General features: G+C 39.5%; 2 protein-coding genes across 6 annotated transcripts in view; both read left to right on the top strand.

Moving 5' to 3' along the window:
- Nucleotides 1-767: 767 nt before the first annotated feature.
- On the top strand, nt 768-4,237 carry LOC111596060 (microsomal triglyceride transfer protein large subunit). The gene is made up of 6 exons (XM_023310109.2): nt 768-1,040; nt 1,362-2,131; nt 2,187-3,123; nt 3,188-3,728; nt 3,797-3,964; nt 4,033-4,237. Exons 1-6 carry the CDS (start codon nt 935-937, stop codon nt 4,184-4,186), a joined length of 2,676 nt encoding a protein of 891 aa, XP_023165877.1. The 5' UTR covers nt 768-934; the 3' UTR covers nt 4,187-4,237.
- A 635-nt stretch (nt 4,238-4,872) lies between these two features.
- The window catches only part of LOC111596049 (GTPase-activating protein skywalker), a 57,886-nt gene continuing 44,284 nt past the window's right edge, over nt 4,873-18,474 (top strand). For 3 of the 5 annotated variants that reach the window (XM_023310097.2, XM_023310094.2, XM_023310096.2), the window contains exon 1: nt 5,963-6,447. The gene's annotated coding sequence lies outside the window, so the exon portion shown is untranslated. Of the gene's footprint in view, nt 4,969-5,961; nt 6,448-18,474 lie in introns of those variants that run through there. The other 2 variants (XM_023310089.2, XM_023310092.2) reach the window with 2 other exon arrangements.

The raw sequence follows: 18,474 nt of genomic DNA, 5'->3' as shown, positions 1-18,474 counted from the left end.
CTCAGCTGCTGCCATCGCGTCCATCGCAACGGGCAATGTCCGTTCGTTCGAACCGCCCCACTTATCGCTATACATACATACACACTGAGAGAAATTTGAATGGGCTCTATATGATTGACTGATTAGCTGCATAATAAATAATTTCATTGAATTATTAAATTATTTTCTCTTAAAATTTAATATTTTTATTTACAGAATAATTTAAAATTCTTTCATTATAATTAAAATATTTTTGCAAAAATTACAAATTTAATTCATAAGCTACATTTTAGTAATATTTGAATACTTCATAAAACATTTCTCACAGTGTGCCCATGCATTTGTGTCTCCATATATTTCCCTCATAATTCCCTTAAAATATTGCCTTTTCCCTGATATTTACCTTTTGCATTAAGCCGCATCATATAACATTTTTAGGCATACAGACTTTGCGGTTAATTAAACAATGTTTTTTTAAAACAAATAAAAGATAAAAGTAAAAATATATATTATCTGATCGACTGCAAACAAGCCGTTAGTTCAGTGATATGAGATAAGCTAAAGAAGTATTTCTTATTGAGCAAAAGAAACAATTGTAAATATTTGAGCTACGGTTAATCTTTAACAAATAAATAAATATAAATCAAAATAATTCTTAACGGCTTTATTTTGAATATCTATTTTTAGCAGTACGGCAGCACACCGATGCATCAGTGTGCCCGTTTACAGTTTAAACAGAAATATGCCAAGCTGTTATTTGAATGTTATTTAACATGCGTCTACCATTCTTGAATGTAAATGCACAGACAGCAGTCGCCCATTAGAACTAATGAGAGATTAAATTAGAATTAGAACTGTGGCGAGCAACAAGTGCGGCCAGACCGATCAACCAATGCATTAAATATTATCGCCCTGCCAAAGTACTCTTATCGTAGAAAAGCCCACGGAACAAAAAATGCAGCGAAGCCGGCAAATGAAAATCAAAAACCAGAGAAGAAACTCTTTTTCTGCGCTGCCGACGTTGTTGCTGCTGTTGCTGCTCTCTTTGGTCAACTGCTTTGGTGAGTAATTTGCGAAGAATTTTATTCGTTTTGTTATTTTTTTGTCCAGGCGAAGCACGTAGAAAGCTGGAGTTGAATGAACTTGTTGCTGTAATGCACGCACACAAACAGACGCCCGCACACAGAGACGCACACACACACGCACACACATAGACTCCAAAAGAGCGGGAGAGCGGCATAGCGGCAGAGCTGACAGCTGATTTGTTAGTAACGGCAACTTGTTGATAACCTTTTGAGCTTAGACTGGAAGCTGCGATGTCGTTATGTGAAAGTTCTTCCCGTTGCTAATGACGTGTTCGTTCTCCCACTCACTCTTTCCAGCCAGTTTGATACCGACTGGATCTCAGCAGCTGTATCAGCTTTCCAGTGAAGTCAGCCTAGAAGTGGAGCAGGTGAGCTACACCTTTGAGTCGCAACTGAGGATTAGATCCGTTTGGAGCGACGCGGAGGATCAGCTGCTGGAAATAAAGTTGAGCGAAAGTCACGTGAAGGCGCAGCAGCGAGTCCGTACAATACTCAGTCTGCCGGACAGGCCATTCTATGTGGCTCTGGTCAAAGGTCAGCCTAAGCAGGTGATAGCGCACACCTCGAGAGATCAGTCGCTGTTGAATCTGGAACGCGGCATCGCCTCGCTGTTGCAGCTGCGCCGCGACAGCAGCGGCCAAGCAGAGACCGAGTTGGACATCTCCGGTCATTGCCGGGTCGAATACAAAGTGAAATCTTCGACGCGCTTGGAGAAGACTAAGCGGGACTGCGCTCTGTGGGACCTGCGGGTCAGCTATCATCCGGAGCAGGCGTTGGGCGTGGCACAACATTCCGAGCAGCAGGTAAACTACGAGCTGAGCGCCGAGGGAGTCCTGCTGAAAGCCGAATCCCTAGAGACGCATCGCTTGACACTCGCAGCTAAGCCCGATGCCGGAAGCCTGGTGCGTGGCAAGCTCTTGCTGCAACATGTGGCAGAGGTTGAACAGGTGGAGCAACTGCAGCAGGAGACACTATCAGCAGCTATTGAAAGTCTCCTGGAATGGTATCGCGTCTTCGAGCTGGAGGCCGACGTGGATGGCAGCATCAGCAAGCTGAAGGAGCAAACGGTAAGAATCCAGCTTAAGATGCAACTGCAGTAACTGAAACCAGATTCCAACTCAGCTCCAATCCCAGGTCGAGGGCAACCTGGAGCAACTGCAGGGCAAGCAGGTGGGCAAATCCTCGCTAGCTACCACCTTTGTGCAGCTGGTGCCTTTGGCGCGCATCACCAAGCAGCCGGAGTTCGAGTCGCTGCTGGCGTCGCAGTCGCAGCTGGCAGCGCAGCTGGCAGATCTGTTGGGCGCGGTGCAAACCTTTGAGGCACACAATGCCAGCTTCAGTCACTTCTATAAAGGAGCCGGCACCACGGCCGAGTCGCTGGAGCTGCTCGAAAAGTATTTGCAGTCCTTGGCCGTGGCCACACACCCGGAGCGCCGCATCCTGGAGCATCTCTACGACTTTCTGCAGCAGAAATTGCCGCATAAATCGCATGTCAAGCTGTGGGACAGCGTGCTCCAGACTCTGGCCACGCTCACCCGGCAGAGCGGACTCGATGTCAACGATCAGCTGCTGCAGCAGATACGCAACTATTTGCTCGAAGGATTGGCCTCCACGCACAATACCCTGCTCTATACGCGCGCCCTGCAGAATCTGCGCGATCCTGTGACCATCGATGCACTGCTTCAGCAGGCGCTGCAGGCCAAGCAGCCCAAACACTCGGTGGCTGCTCTGCAGGCACTCAAATCCTTTCCAGCCTCAAGCTACGCAGAGCCACATCGTCTCCAGTTCGCGAGCATTTTCTATCAGCGACAGCGCCGCTACGACAGCTCTGCGCGCACCTTGGCCCTGGATATATTGCTGGCCATGCGACCTAGTGCCGAGCAGCTGGGCGAACTGCTGGATTACCTGGCCTCCACGGATCGTCAGTTTGAGATTAAGACCTATGTGTTGCAGAAGCTGCGCATGCTGGCCGAGATTTGTCCCAGGTTCCGGGCAATGTTCCAGACGGCGCTCAGGCAGCGAGACCATGTCAACAACTATAATGTCCTGGCGCAACGAGGTAATCCCGAGGCAAAGAGTTGCAAATTCATAAGATGTTAATCCCTTTGCTTATCCCATTCTAGGCCTCACCACAGTGCTGACCCGTCAGCTCTCGAGCTCGCCCGCCTTCAACGAGACCCTGCTGAGCACGCAGGAGGTGTATCAAGGCATTTTGAAGCGTGGCTCCGTGGAGTTCCTGCTGCACGCAGGACGCGCCGAGGCGAGCAGCTTTAAGCTGGGCATCTACACGGCTGGTCTCAGCTCCTTTGTGGGCGATAGCGCTGCGGACGAGGGCAGTGATCAGATACCGCCAGACGATGAGCCGGAGCATGAGGAAACAATGACGGCGGGCATGGAGATCAGTGTGCAGGGCGCCCAGCTGCGTCCGCTGATCTTCTTCAGCGGCCAGACGGAGCTGATGGGCCACGTGTGGGGTGGCAGCGCCTCGGATACGACGCCAGCCTATCAGGCAACAACATTGGCGCAGGATCACGAACAATACATTGTCCTGGCGTCGGGCGCAACTCTGCACTGGCGCGTGCTCGGAGCTCGCAGCGTCGATCTAAACGGCAAAGTGAACTTCAGTCTGTGGAATCGTAATGCCCAAACGGAAATACAACAGAAGTGAGCAGAGGAATCAGGGATTCACCATCTAAGCATTTGTACTCAAATCCAAATTCGTTCTCTTGCAGCACTGGCACCGCAGTCGTCGCTCACCTTGCTGTAGGCTTCACCTATGCCAAGCTGGAGCAGCGGATTGAACTGCGCCACGAGCCGAAGCTGAGCCTACAGGCGGATCTAGACTTCTATAGCGACATGAAGCTCTGCATGCAGCTGGAGCGACCCGAACAGTTGCTCACGTAAGACCATTGCGACTTGCCAATTTCTCATCTATCAATATATATTTATATATACATCTCTTCCACAGCCAATCCAATACTCGCTCCGTTTATCTGCAGTCGGTTGAGAAACCCTACGCCAAACATTTTCTCTCAACGCAAACACAAAAATCGGCTGGTCGCACTTTTGTCTTGAATCAGAAGAACAACGAGATGTGCAACATGATATTAGCAAATTCCTGAAATTAAAATTGCATTTATATTTTAATACCAAATTATACTATGTAAAAAGTGCTGAGAATAAGACTCAAAGTAGTTCTAAACTTGCAAATATTTCAATTTTACGTAAAATTTTAGAACAGTTCAAATGCGCGCCCAAACAGTGTTGGTAAGGTGTGCGTGGGTTTGACTAAGCCATTTACAATAGTTTAACAGAACGAATTTTTACAGCAACAGCATTTATTTACAGTAATTCGAGTTCTACGGAACAACTTTTGTGGTTTTTTTCAATTGAATACAGCTTCTTTTTAGTTTTGTATTAGTTAAATTAAATAGCCCGCTTGTATTACACAGTGTTGCACAGTTTACTGCGAACTCAAATGATACTCTAATAAAGCGATAAATTCATTTATCGAATTAGCGTCATTTTTAAGAGCAAACCGTGCTGTTGATATGACAACGGAATACATAAGCATTTTTGATATATCTTAAATGTATTCATTATGCTTAAATAATAAATACCAAAATGCTATACTATTTTGTTTAATGCTCTTTATTTATTTAATTATTTTTTTATATTCACAGCACTGTTACTCGACTGATGGCAGTCACCGTTTTTGTTATCACTCTCAGCCAATGTTAAGAAACAGTTGCGCTCTCTGAGAGTCTGTTAATTTAACAGTCAGTTTACATCTGCTTGTGTCGCGGGCAAATTATATTTTTGTTACAACAAATTTAATAATTAAAAAAAGTTTAACACTAAGTAAAAAAAAGTTATAATGTTAACGCGGTAAAGGTGCGAAAAGGTAAAAAATTGTTCGCGATTGTCAGTTTGACTTTTACCTTAGGAAATTAGGCCAAATCCCAACAGTGTCATCGCTTTTCCAATGCTCGAGTGCGTGAATGCGTGTGTGTGTTTGTGTATGGAGGCCTGGCCGCACGCACACTTGTCAACTGCTGGACTGTCCCTAGAGGCCTAATTTTTTTGCGTATAAAAAGAGCAAAACTTTGCTAACTATTAAACCCGCTTGTTTACGTTCTTTATTCTAACCATTATCAGCAGTAAAAAGCGTTAAACATATTAATTAACATCTTGTGTGGCTGCTGCTGCAGTGGAAATGATTTATAAAGAGAGGTGCTAACTAAAAGCTAACAATAATACAAAAAGCAACAATTTTTAATAGCACAAACGGTTTCTTCTGCCTAGCCAGCAACAACGCACATGCATAAAACACGAAAGAGAGTGAGAGCGCGTTCTGAGAGAATCAGAACAAAGTGATACTGAGAGAGACTCGTACGAGTTTTGTTGTTGTTGTTGTTTTTTTGAGACGTGTTACGTTTTGGTGTCCGTTTGGGTATTTTTGTGCTTGTGTGTGGGAATTTTTACGTTGCGTGAAGTTGCAATAAAAAACCACGTGTGAAGAGCGAACGTTGCACTTGAGCAGCTCTCGGAATATTGCAAATATTTGTCATTTATTTAATTCTCACTATGCTAGCTTGATTTTTATTCTAATAAGAATGCACGTATGTTGGTTTTTCCGAATAATAATCACGATATAAACTAATCAGCCGGTACACAAAAACGTTCATGTATACGTATTAAAACGAAATAAAATCACCCACACACATACTCACGCACACATGAACTCAGCGCGTTTGGGAGAGTGAGAGAAGGCTGTCTCCATGCAAACATACATAGGCACGCATACTTGCGCCTTTTTGGCGCTCGTGACTCCTCTCTTGCTGTCGCCCGTAACGGTATCAAAAGCGCGCTCACGTCTCGGTGGCGGGCTGGCCATAACGTCAATTCAGTTGATTTTTAACGCTCGCAGCGCAAGGTAGTCACCGCAGTTGCGGTAAATTTGCTCGGTTAGTGTGTAAAAAGCCACCAATGTGATTGCTGTAAAGCAACGAGAAAAAAAAAAAAATTTAACAAACAAAAAAAAATTACAAGCAGCTACAAAAACAACAAAAGCAAAGTTTTTTGCGAGCATCCAGTGCAATTCTCACTCTCTTAACCTTTCTCCCCTGACGTAGAATTGTACCTGTGAAAGTGAAAACACAAACGAACGAGCCAAGCAAAACAAAAACGTGTGTGTGCAAGCCGCAGCAGCAAAAAAAGGAATCTGAAAAAACCACGGTGTGTGAGCAAAAGAGAGAGGGAGAGAGACCAGCATAAGAACCCAAAACATAACGAAAACAAATATCGACAACTGCAGCAGCAGACAAAAAAAGAAGCAAAAGCAACGAAAACAACAAGAATAACTGAACACAGCCAACGTCAGGTAAGTGCAGTATCTACTCTCTCACTCGCTCCCACTCTACCCAACACATGAGCCAGCCAAATTTGTTTGCTGGCCTTTTCTATGACTCAATTCGCCAAGTTTTACACGTATTTTGATTGTAATGTATTTTTATAATCTCCATTGCGAATAGGTTTCCCAAAACGTGAGTCAGTCGCGCAGATTCTAACCATATATTTAAATATTTATCTTTGGGTTCTTTTTTTTGTTTTTTTTTTACATACATTTTCACCTTTATGGCGGTCCCGCAGTTTTTGGGTGTCGAAATGTGTCCGATTAGATAGAGACAATATTTTCAACCTTGCACAATTTATGAGCTGTCTTTTTTTACGGTGGGATCTACGAAGTGAGCTTGTTTATGATTATATAGTTGGAACAAGAATGAGCTCTAAAGAACATAAACAGAATATTAAGCATATGTTACATAATTTAGCGGGCGCTCGATAAGATCACCAAGCTTTAAATTATATGAAACTCGATAAGCACTAAGAATGATAGAAAAGTTTTAGTTTTCACATTCATGTTTGAAAAATAATTTTTGTATAGATAGTGTTGATAGTTTAGTCGAGCTAAAAATTTATTAGAATTAATTGTTATTATAATTAAAAGAAAATAAGGTAAACCATCCAAAATATTATTTTAATTTGACTTATTTTTATTTTTATCGTTTTTATTTGAATTGGTTTCATTATTCAATACTAAATAAATATTCAATATTAAATATTTTGTCGGTACAAAGAAAATAAATAGAAATAAGTCGAAATTTTAGTAGAAGTATAGTATAATAATACAGAAACACTAATAAAATTTAGATATTAAAAGACTAATTACTTTATAGGTGCACAAAATTTCCCTGAAGTCCACAGCCACAGATATTACTTTACCTTAAAAACTACCTGAAATAGATTATGATACATGCTTGGTTTTTTTCTTGTTGTTTTTTTTTTATTGGCTGACTGAGTCACAATTAACAGTTTATCAATTTGCTATCGTTCGATAGACGAAATGTTAATTTTGAAAGAAAACATTGTGAAATGTTGAGCTCCACCCACAAGCCGAGAATTTCAGGCGAAGTCATTAAAATATTTATTTAAAAAAAAAGGTTCTATAAACTTTTATTCTCACATGCTTCGCGTGGAGCTTGAATAATTGCTTCGTTTACGACTCGCGTGAACTTTGACTGAGAGAAAACAAAAAATAAAAGTTAAGCAAAGAAAATGTTGCTAAAATCAATTTCAAAGGCAAACAGCTTGATAAGATACGGCGATGACCCAATTAGGCAGCTTATCCGGCCAGAGAGAAGAGAAGGACAGGCATATTTAAAGATATCTAAGCCTTATAATATATAAATTTATATGTATTTCGCACATTCTCACAAAATTTTTATCTAACTGGCAAATAGACAAATTATTACTTTGCATAGCTGTCACAAATGACCATCGAATCATTCGCTCAATTGCGAACAGAAAAAAAAGCAGTTGACTCGAAAACCGGGTTCATGTCTTTAGCCACGGGGCGGTGGTCTATTCAGTCAGTCAGTCAGTCACTCACGTGAGCCGCAAAACGACTTTTCAAATTTTTTTACACACATGAGACTGTAAGCAATCAAGTGAAAAAATATAGCAATTACCGATCCGTTTGGATGCCGTTCAAGCGCACGAAAAACAGTTAAGACCAAGCTAAAAGAGACGCGAGAATATATGAAGTGGAAATACTCTAAGAAATCGTGTATAGAGTAATGATATACAAATTATACGGATATATAGTATACATATATATAGAGTAAGAGACAGAGATTAACTTTAAGCTGTTTAAACATCATTAGAAGCTTATCTAGCCCTATAAAGTGGTATCAGTTGTTAAGATTAACAAGCAGTTTGAAGGATCTAAAAACTAGTCTAAAGTAAAGATATAAAATATTATTATATTACTATATAGCTGCATATGTAGGAGAGAACAGAGAAAGAAAATTAAAATTGATCATGTTCAAGGCAATCTCATAGTATAAATACTGAAACTAAGCTATCCTCATCTAGTCTAGGGTATTTTCTAGTTTGTGTGTTTATAGTGCAGGTGTGCGTGTGTGTGTGGGGGGCAACATGAATCGAATCAATCGATTTGAATAAGTCGACAGAGCAGCTCGAACTCGAATCGCCTATCGCAAATGTCGCTGACGATTTGTTATAGTACGTGACCAGGTGACGACGACGACGACGTCGATCGATTTGATTTATGCTCTGAATCATCGCCAGCGGATGATGGGAAATTCAGCTTAAAATCACGCAGACGAGACGAGGCTGGCAACAATGTTGACTTGTGATTCTCCAATTACTGCGTATCGAGTTTATTTTTATGCATTATTATTTTTGACTAGTTTCCCAACCAGTTCGTTCAACTTTAGTTGTTTTTGTTGTTGTTCGGCTTTATCTATTTGTTGATTTGTGTGTGGCAACGCGACCAACTAACCCAATGAAAAAAACTTACACCACTAAGGTACCCAGTATGTGTGTGTGCGTGTGTATGTGTGGCTGACAGGTAAATGGTTTTTCTTTCACAAAATCGATAGGTTTTATTTGAGCTTGCTTTGGGTCTGTCTAAAATTGCTGAACTGTGCGTTTTATTTATAGGTGACAGCCCCGTTTGACCTGTCACGGCATTTGCTTGTTCTGCTTATCCCACAATCCACATGCTACAAATTCGATAGAACTATATATATACACGTATATATATATATATTTAGATACTCCTCGTATGCCCATGTATTGCCCATAAATTTAGTTCGTTTGCTTAGTGAGTTTTGGTATCAGTTTAATTGTAATACCCTTGCAATAGAACACTGCGACTAGAGCGCTCGGCTTACATCTAGGGAAACCATATAATATAGTAGTTGGATTGAGAAAGGTAAAGCTCATTACGGTTAACTGTAGAATACAATAAAAGAGCGTTCTAGTTGATAAGACTTGACTTACTGGATAACCCTATTTTATAAGAGCTATACGATCTATATATAATATAAATAAAAAGTTGTAATTGATTGGATAAGTTCATATGTTATTATTATTATTAATGTTATTATTATTAATATACACATTGCTCAATAAGAGTATTTCATCGTCGTCACACTTGCAGTAAAAGTTCTTTCCGGTTTGTTTTCGGGGTAGTTACCTTGCGCCGAACATGAAAGTCGTTGCCGTTTACACCTGCCCATAAACTGGATAATAATTCATTTCGCGTTGTGCAATGATTTCGAATCTGGGTGTGTATATTACATTCGTTTGGCAAAATTATTTATTAAATATTCGGTTCTAGATTGCATTTCATGTGCGGCGTTCGTGATATTATCCGCTCTAATCTCTCATAATTGAAATGTACTGATTGAGTGTCTTTTTCCCACATTTATTGAATTTAATTATGTGTATTAAAGCTGTTTAAATAATATTCGCTCAATGAGCATTCAACTATATTGCCTAGAGTATTTGTTCAATTGACTATATCACGCGTTTGATGATATCAGTTACAAAATGGCGAAACATTGAAAATGCGCTTATCCGCTTGGGAACTAAAAGCCGTAAATGTTATCCGTTTAAATTGCAACTGATTAAACTAACATTAAGCTGGAAATTTAAACGGTCTCATTTGGTTTAAGTGTTAAGTTTCAATGATCTTATTTGATTTAATTGTTAACCACTTATCCGAGGTAGCTCAACTAATTATTACTCTTAGTGATTTAATACTCTGATAACGTACTTTGATTTAAAATTTGAACGTATAAGTTAACACATAACATTTAATATAGGGTATTTCATAAGTTTATAACCAACCCTCGCTATCGCGTGTTTCGTAAGTTAAGAAACAGCCCTCGCAATTGCGACACTGCATACTTTGTATCAGCGCGCTATAACTGCAATGGTCAGCGGCGGTAACCAGATACTTTTGTTTACTGCAAGAGTTTCCGTTATTGCCTAAGATTGCTGAGTCGGCTTGCCGACCATGACATTGTGGTGTGATGCGAGTTTTGGCTTAGCTTAAGTGAAATATTCTATGTAGCTAAAAATCAGTTTTGTATTGAGGTTTGAAGAATAAACCCGCACTACTCCGGCACACCGCCGTAATCAAATTGTTATATTTCTGATCATTGCTGAGCCACAAGGCCAGTTAATAGAAAAGGGGGTGAAGTCAAACCCTCCAACATAATCATCATAAGAAGATTATAATTACCCGATCAACGCTGGACCTGCCACCGACGCCTAGCTCATCGCTGGACCAGCAACTTATTGATTAAGACTATAAATACCCGATCAACGCTGGACCTACCACCGACGCCTAGTTCATCGCTGGACCAGCAACATATTAATTGGCGCCCAACGTAAAAAAAAAAAAAAAAAAAAAAAAAAAAAAAATTTTTTTTTTTTTTTTTTGGAATTTAAATCATATTAAACAAGCTTGCAGAAAAATTACGATTTATCCTGTCATTCACAAGAATTTCATATTGCGATTGCCTGACAACGTCATAGCCGAATGCGATGGAAAAACCCACACACTGCAGAGTTGCACCGCTTCACCTGGAGCCACCTTTTGTCGTCTGGCATTAGAGAGTTCATGTGCCAAAGAGCTCCATGCAGGTGGCACGGCACACTGTGAAATCCAGCCGAGCAACCTGGAAATAATCACCCACGTAGATGATGGAATCATCATTCTTAACGACGGGTCCGCAAGGATCCAGGTGGATAACGGCACTGAAATCCAAGTACACGGCACGCATCTCATTACGTTCGGGGACCGAGTCGCGATCAACGGGACTCTGTTTTACAACCACAACAACGTACGCAATAGAGTCCCGGGCATTGCCAACTCTCCCTTGCTGAACATCACTGCCAGCCAAGATGTCCTCAGCCTCCCTTATCTTCATCGTTTAAATGAACGTAATTTGGAGGAGATACAGCAATTCAAGAAAGACGCCGGAACTGATCAAGCTTATCGTGTGGCATTCATCATTGGAGGTATATGCTGTGCTTTAATCTGCATTGGCCTCACCCTTTGGCGGTTCATCGACGCAAGGAAGTCTGCGAAGCAATTACGAGAAGTCGTCGCCGGAATTGGGTCGGCCGAGGGCGGCCTTACACTTGAAGGGGGAGTAGTTAACACATAACATTTAATATAGGGTATTTCATAAGTTTATAACCAACCCTCGCTATCGCGTGTTTCGTAAGTTAAGAAACAGCCCTCGCAATTGCGACACTGCATACTTTGTATCAGCGCGCTATAACTGCAATGGTCAGCGGCGGTAACCAGATACTTTTGTTTACTGCAAGAGTTTCCGTTATTGCCTAAGATTGCTGAGTCGGCTTGCCGACCATGACATTGTGGTGTGATGCGAGTTTTGGCTTAGCTTAAGTGAAATATTCTATGTAGCTAAAAATCAGTTTTGTATTGAGGTTTGAAGAATAAACCCGCACTACTCCGGCACACCGCCGTAATCAAATTGTTATATTTCTGATCATTGCTGAGCCACAAGGCCAGTTAATAGAAAAGGGGGTGAAGTCAAACCCTCCAACATAATCATCATAAGAAGATTATAATTACCCGATCAACGCTGGACCTGCCACCGACGCCTAGCTCATCGCTGGACCAGCAACTTATTGATTAAGACTATAAATACCCGATCAACGCTGGACCTACCACCGACGCCTAGTTCATCGCTGGACCAGCAACATATTAATTTATATATAAATTTATATTTTATTCGATTATTTTAACTGGGTCATTCGCACTTATTCGTTAATGACCAACCACTCTAAAGGCTTATCCAAGTTTTATTTATACAAGTCTTTAGGTAATATGCGGTTACTCAGCTAAAGCTAAAAATATCATTTTGCAAACTTATCCGTGATATAGTTATATGCTTAAGTAATTTGAATATTGTTATTCTAGAGAATTTAATGTTAATTTGAATTTTCAGACTTGTCACACCTTTGGCTATCCAAATAAGCAAGTATTCCGTTTATCCAGAATACCGAAGAGCCAATTCGAAGTATATAAACAGAAACATTTAAATCTTTAGCTAAATTGCGGTAATCCATATTTGCATTCATCTACATTCCAAGCACTAGTCTCAGATATCCGTAACACAACTGACTGGATAAATGACTTGAATGTTATTCGCGCCTCAAATTTCAATTTCTATGCACCGATTTGCCATTTATCCACAATGATATAACAATTTCGTGTTATTGTTGCTTTCGTCTCATCGATCACATGTTCGAATTACTCGGCCTTAAAGTCAAGCTATAAACTTTATGAAATTCGTGAATATATGCAGGCTTTGGATCTAAAATTAAAAACCCACACGCTCATAAATCCTAATCAAATTTATTAAATCAAGTGCAACTCGTAGTATGTGTGTGTCGAGTGCGTGTGTGCGTGCGTGATACTCGAATGTGTTAATAACCACGCGACAGAACAACAACAATAACAACACCGCCCACAATATCCAGCAATAAGAAAGTCGAAAGTAAATATAACAACAACAGCGACAAAAATAAAAATATGTGCACATATGCATATATAGATCCATAGAGTGCGATATATATATAAATATATTTTTGACATATATGCATATAACAAGCCGACATATGCGCAAGAGATATCATACAATCAATTGTCTGGCTCTGTCCGGCTCTGATGTGGGTAATTGTGCGGCATTAATTTGTGCAAGTAATTTCATTGAGGGGTCTCCGACGATGCGACGGCAACTGCAAAAAATAAGCTTTATATGAGTGCGATATATACTCTACATATATGTACATACATACATTTATATATATATTTATATTTATATTTATAGGCACTCATATCATATTTTGTCTGCTCAGTTAATGAATAAAAGTTAATAACTGCGCGACATACGGACATTTGTTGTAAATATTTTTACATTTCCCTTGATTCAATAACCTTGATTTTGGTGTGTTAGTGCATGTTATAAAGGTTATCGGGAGGTGTATACATTAGTCGCGGATAAGTTGTTAATTTACGATGTATATTATGATTAGACCAATTTGTGTAACCAGCACAACATTCGACTAGTTATCGAGCTGGTTCAATAAGTGTGCTCATAGTTATTAATTTGGGCGTGGATAAGTTATGAATAACAATTATTTTCTGTTATATGTATTATCCACGAATGATTGTTTACATATGTTGTGTTATCTGACCTTATCCGCATTACTATGTTATGTGTATTCCTTACAATTAAGACTTAGAATCTCTGCGGTATTTTGTTCAAAACTATTTACACTTTTCTCCGAGGGTGATGGATAATTATCTTATCAGCATATTCATTGTTAGAAACTAATGCTTACTTTTTGTTGCCATGCTATTGGAAGTTTTTATGGACTTAAATGATTGTGACAATTTGTTATTTGCCATATTCCGGATAAGTGTGATGCTACCCAAAAAACTTAAATATCGCTTATGCTGACACTTGTTCGTTAACTTGATAATCTATTAAACACTTGGATAATCTCTTTGAAGCGTTCAATTTGTGTTTTCTCGTTCTCTTCATATTTAATTTGTTGATTATATAATTACCTGAATCCCAGTCTTTTGCTGCGCTACCTGTCTGCTACACACTCTTCTTTTCTCTGACTCTGTCTTTCTCCCCCATTCGCGGCCACTTTACAAGCTTTAAAATATTTGCACGTGCAGCTCAAATTCTAAAAATTCCACACAAAATATTCTAGCTCAATTGCTGTCAGTTATTTTCGTTTGGCTTGCGCTAATTAAAGAAACCAGAGCTAATTAATAAGTGCGCACTGCCATGGCGATGACGAGCAGGGGCAGAGGGAGATGTGTGTAAGTGACCAGTGGCCGCACAGATGGATGTGGACGTGACATTTATAGTGTCTGCAAGTTGTTATCTGAAAGCGAAACGACAAGCAAATTTAAAATCTCGAAAAGGCGTGCGAAAGATGAAAAGAAGACGCCCACGCAGAGCAGCAAAAGGGAATTGAAATGTACGAAGAGAAGGAGGAGGAGGAGGCGGCAGAGAGGTTGACTACAAATTGAATTACGCGCAGTAAAGCAAGCAACGTTCCCTATGGAGCGTATTGAAAACGCGTCAAATTTGCAAAGATAATAAACAGGCAGGCACTGAGCATGGGTTGAGGGGTTGACGGTTTAGCTGGGGGTATGGCAGCTATGCATAAAATATGCATGTGAAAACAAAGCAAAGCTCAAGAATTTTCGCGTTCCATTCTTTGTTCGGCATTCTCCGCTTTGGTTTTGCTTCGATACCGAACTCAATTAAGCTTTTCGGCGTACGGAGTTGTTAAGGAGAGCGGGGGTAGGCCGTAGTGGAGGCTCTTCTTTTTGTACGTAATTTACTTTATTCAAATAATGTATAATATAATAAATGCCTGTATGCAAAATACAATGGGCAAAAACAAGTAAACTACGCGCCATTGTCGAACGACTCGAGTTGTAAAGCCGTTTGCCTCGACAAACAGCGAGAAGCCGACAGCAAGAGAGAGAGAGAGAGGAAGAGAGAAAGACCTCGGGGCCCCTAGGCAATTGTTGCTGCTGTGCTTTTGTTGGGCCGGATGTTTTTGTGGCACTGAATCGAGCAGCTCTTCTGTGCAATGCGAATTGAACTTATCTCAATGAAGAGTGACAACGGCAAATGAGCGAATGTGTCTCGTTGATATCGTCTTATGGCGGAAAATGTCGCAACGGATAATGGATAACGGGCTTTGGCCAATGGGCTACAATGCGCTTTAAAGCCTGACCGCTGGGACCACTTGTCATCAACAATATAAACTCTTATCCGAGTGCATTAAGGCACATGGATTATGGCGGATAACCGAGAACAGGTCATGACATTTGATGTCGCCATCATTTAAGTCAATTACAACATGGCATGGCAACAGCTTAATAAATGTAAATTAAGGCGTAGAAAATGTGGGTGATAAGTCATTTATTAAGAGGATACATCTAGTACGCCGGACAAAGATGGTTAGTAATAAATCAGTTACTAGCTAATAAGGAAGAATAAAAACATGCAAAACAAGTTCTAGCTATACATACAATTTGTACTAAGTCGAATATGATTCTTGGTTATCCATGCTTAATTTTCCGATTATAGCTATTTTTACCTGTTTAAACTTACTGGATAACTTGTATATGGTCGTAGGTAGCTTTCTGTAGCTACCAATTATAGCTATCCAACAGACTTAAAAGATTTAGACATATTTTTCTGTATATTCTACAATTCTGTTGCTGCATTTGATTGCGCTAATTGGGCATTTTGAGCAACGATCTTTGTTGCGGCTTTTGCATGTCTCTGAAATTAGCAGCTTTAGCATACGCATCTATGGAACGTGATCGCACAATTTAGAGTTGGTATAAGGTAGTTGGCAATACCAATAACACTTGCATATTGTTAAGTTATGACAGAAAGACCGCCCACTTGAATATGTAAAGACCTTAAAGTTAATATTCTTTATAACAATTAAGTGTTCAAATAATGAATTCATTTTATTTTGGATCTTATTTAACCTCAAATAGTATTGTATAATAAGCGACAGGCGCAAATGTTTAGAAACAAGCCAAACCATTGTTTACAAAATAGAAGAAAAAAAGTAAAGAAGGCGACTCGCTGTCAAACTGGGCGATAAACTCGACTAAACGTATACTTGAAAGCACGTGATGTGGCAGCGAGTCTCAGTTTGCGGCAAGTCTCGCGCTCAGCTGCGGCTCTCGAATATCATTGAAGTTCACTGGAATGCCAAACAAGTGTAGAACAATTGTCGGGCAGCTCGGACTGAACAACCGACTTATAACAGCTGAGTCACGACTCTGCCAGTGTTGCCAAATTTGCTTTAAAGCCGCCAAGAAAAATAAATAAATAAAAAAAAGAAAAAGCTAAGATTGATCGTTAAAAGAGTATTATGTAGTTCGTAGGAAAAGTACATTGCGCCTATGTGTATGTACAGAGATCAGAGTAAGCTGGCACGGGATTCTTATGAAGTGCTTTGGAATTGTAAAATAAATTTTTATTTGATGAGTTGCAATTGAATATATTGTTGAATATATATGTTTATCTGAATATTAATCTTAGCAATAGATTTGGATAAGAATATATGTATAAATGGAATTATCCGACACATACCCTTACAGCTTGTGCTTGAAAAGACTTTAGTTGAAAATCCCTAAAAACATATTTCTAAAAATTCGACCTTAAAAACTTTTTTGTTCGGTTTAGCTCATTTAACGATCTTTAAAAATGTATTATCGTATTTAATAGATTTTCTTACCTGTCTAGACTATGATGTAAAAATAAAGAATGCAATTTATGAAGTGGATAAAAAATTGTATTAATCAGCACCTTGAAATATAATTTATAATGATTTCCTATAAGTACTGGAAGAAAAACTGTCCTTTTGCTGGATGATTTCTAGCTAGTTTTTAGCTACAAGCAATTGCAGTCAGCATCGCAACTCTGGCGAAGTCTGTTGTTGTTTATTGAACACATTTTGGCAATACAGAGATCAACAATATATATTTATGGTATAAGTACGAATAAAATAAAATCATGATGACATCGAACCGGTTTCACTACTCGAAATTTCACACTCAATCGAATGCAGATAAAAACATATTCCAATTGAATGCGATAGAATGTGAAAAAGTGATGATAAACTTATGGGCTGCTGTCATCCAAATACCCGTGACATTGCTCACAGTTGATTTGCCCCCCTCTCTCTCTCTCACACTGTGCCTCTCTCTCTGTGATGACGTTGTCTTTCAGTTCCATAACAACTTGGCTGACGGACGAGCGAACAAACGAACGAACGAACCCGCCTCCATTGCATTGAGCACTGCCATTGCCAAGATTTACAACCAATGTCAGCAACTGTGTCGGCTACTAAAAATACTAAAAATAGTCACCCGCTCAGCTGGCTTATGCGGCAGATAGCGACAGCGACTCGACTCGTGACAGAGCCGTTCCCAATGCTCCTCGCAACATGTTATTTAATGCGGCTTATCAATGCGGGCCGAAAAAAAAGAGAAAACAGTTAATTGTGGCTAGCTAAAGCGCTAACACTCTTGCAGCTTTAAATTGTAGAATGTATAATCATAAATAACATATTTTGGTAAATAGTTCACTTTTAAAAACTAAAATATTAAATGTTATTGTCATTATTATTAATTTTAATATCAGAGAAATGAGCCAATATTAAAATATTTGAAACTTTTTTAGCTTTTGGTTTGAATTGGAATTTTTTGTAAATATAATTTTCAAGTAGATTCCTTGGGATATAAAAGAATTTCTTATATAAATTATATTAAAAGGTTATTCCAATTTGTAAACTGTTTGGATTTCCAATATGAATGAAATTATTTTAGTTGAAAATTTAGTTTATCCTACTCCAAATACTGGTATAAAACAGTTAACTTTAAAAAAAAATATTTTTAAAATAGAATCCCATGTCAGATGCCTATAAACCTTATCTATTATTAAAGTTGTCTTCTTCGCGTATAAACTGAAGTAACCAAAGTTAGGGTATGCCAAAAAAAAAAGAATATTATGCGATCGAGCGAGCGAGGACAGACCCGGCAAGTGTCTAGAATTGTGCGTTTTGGGGCTTATCAGTGAATATATTTTGTTCTTGTGTTTTTATTTTTGGGTACAAACCAACGCCGTCGACTTTACCCACTGCCCCAGCTAATACAGCAAGTATATGTAGTCTGTAGTACGAGTATTCGCATTGAAGTTTAGAACGCGTCTATCTTATCAATCTATATTCACGTATTTTCTGCATAATATTTGATGCCCTTGTCGCGCGTCTTAGTTTTGTATTTATGACGCATGGCAATACAAAAATATAAACTACTTGACTTTTGCTATGCTTAAGTGTCTGCCAATTGTGCGGATAAGTTTTACACTTGTTAATTCTATCTGTCATCGATTTGTCACGCTTTATTTCCGGCTATCTTTTGTCTATGTTGGTT

The sequence above is a fragment of the Drosophila hydei genome, unplaced genomic scaffold, assembly GCF_003285905.1.
Source record: "Drosophila hydei strain 15085-1641.00,03,60 unplaced genomic scaffold, DhydRS2 tig00008114-arrow-pilon, whole genome shotgun sequence".
Taxonomy (NCBI): Eukaryota; Metazoa; Arthropoda; class Insecta; order Diptera; family Drosophilidae; genus Drosophila; species Drosophila hydei.
This window is presented reverse-complemented; position numbering and strand designations above follow the sequence as displayed.

Bases quoted from the DNA above. Each gene is read 5' to 3' on its own strand.
- LOC111596060 (XM_023310109.2), top strand. From the start codon at position 935: ATGCAGCGAAGCCGGCAAATGAAAATCAAAAACCAGAGAAGAAACTCT. The intron at 3,124-3,187 runs GTAATCCCGAGG...ATCCCATTCTAG, and splicing joins TAATGTCCTGGCGCAACGAG to GCCTCACCACAGTGCTGACC. The intron at 3,729-3,796 runs GTGAGCAGAGGA...GTTCTCTTGCAG, and splicing joins CAAACGGAAATACAACAGAA to CACTGGCACCGCAGTCGTCG.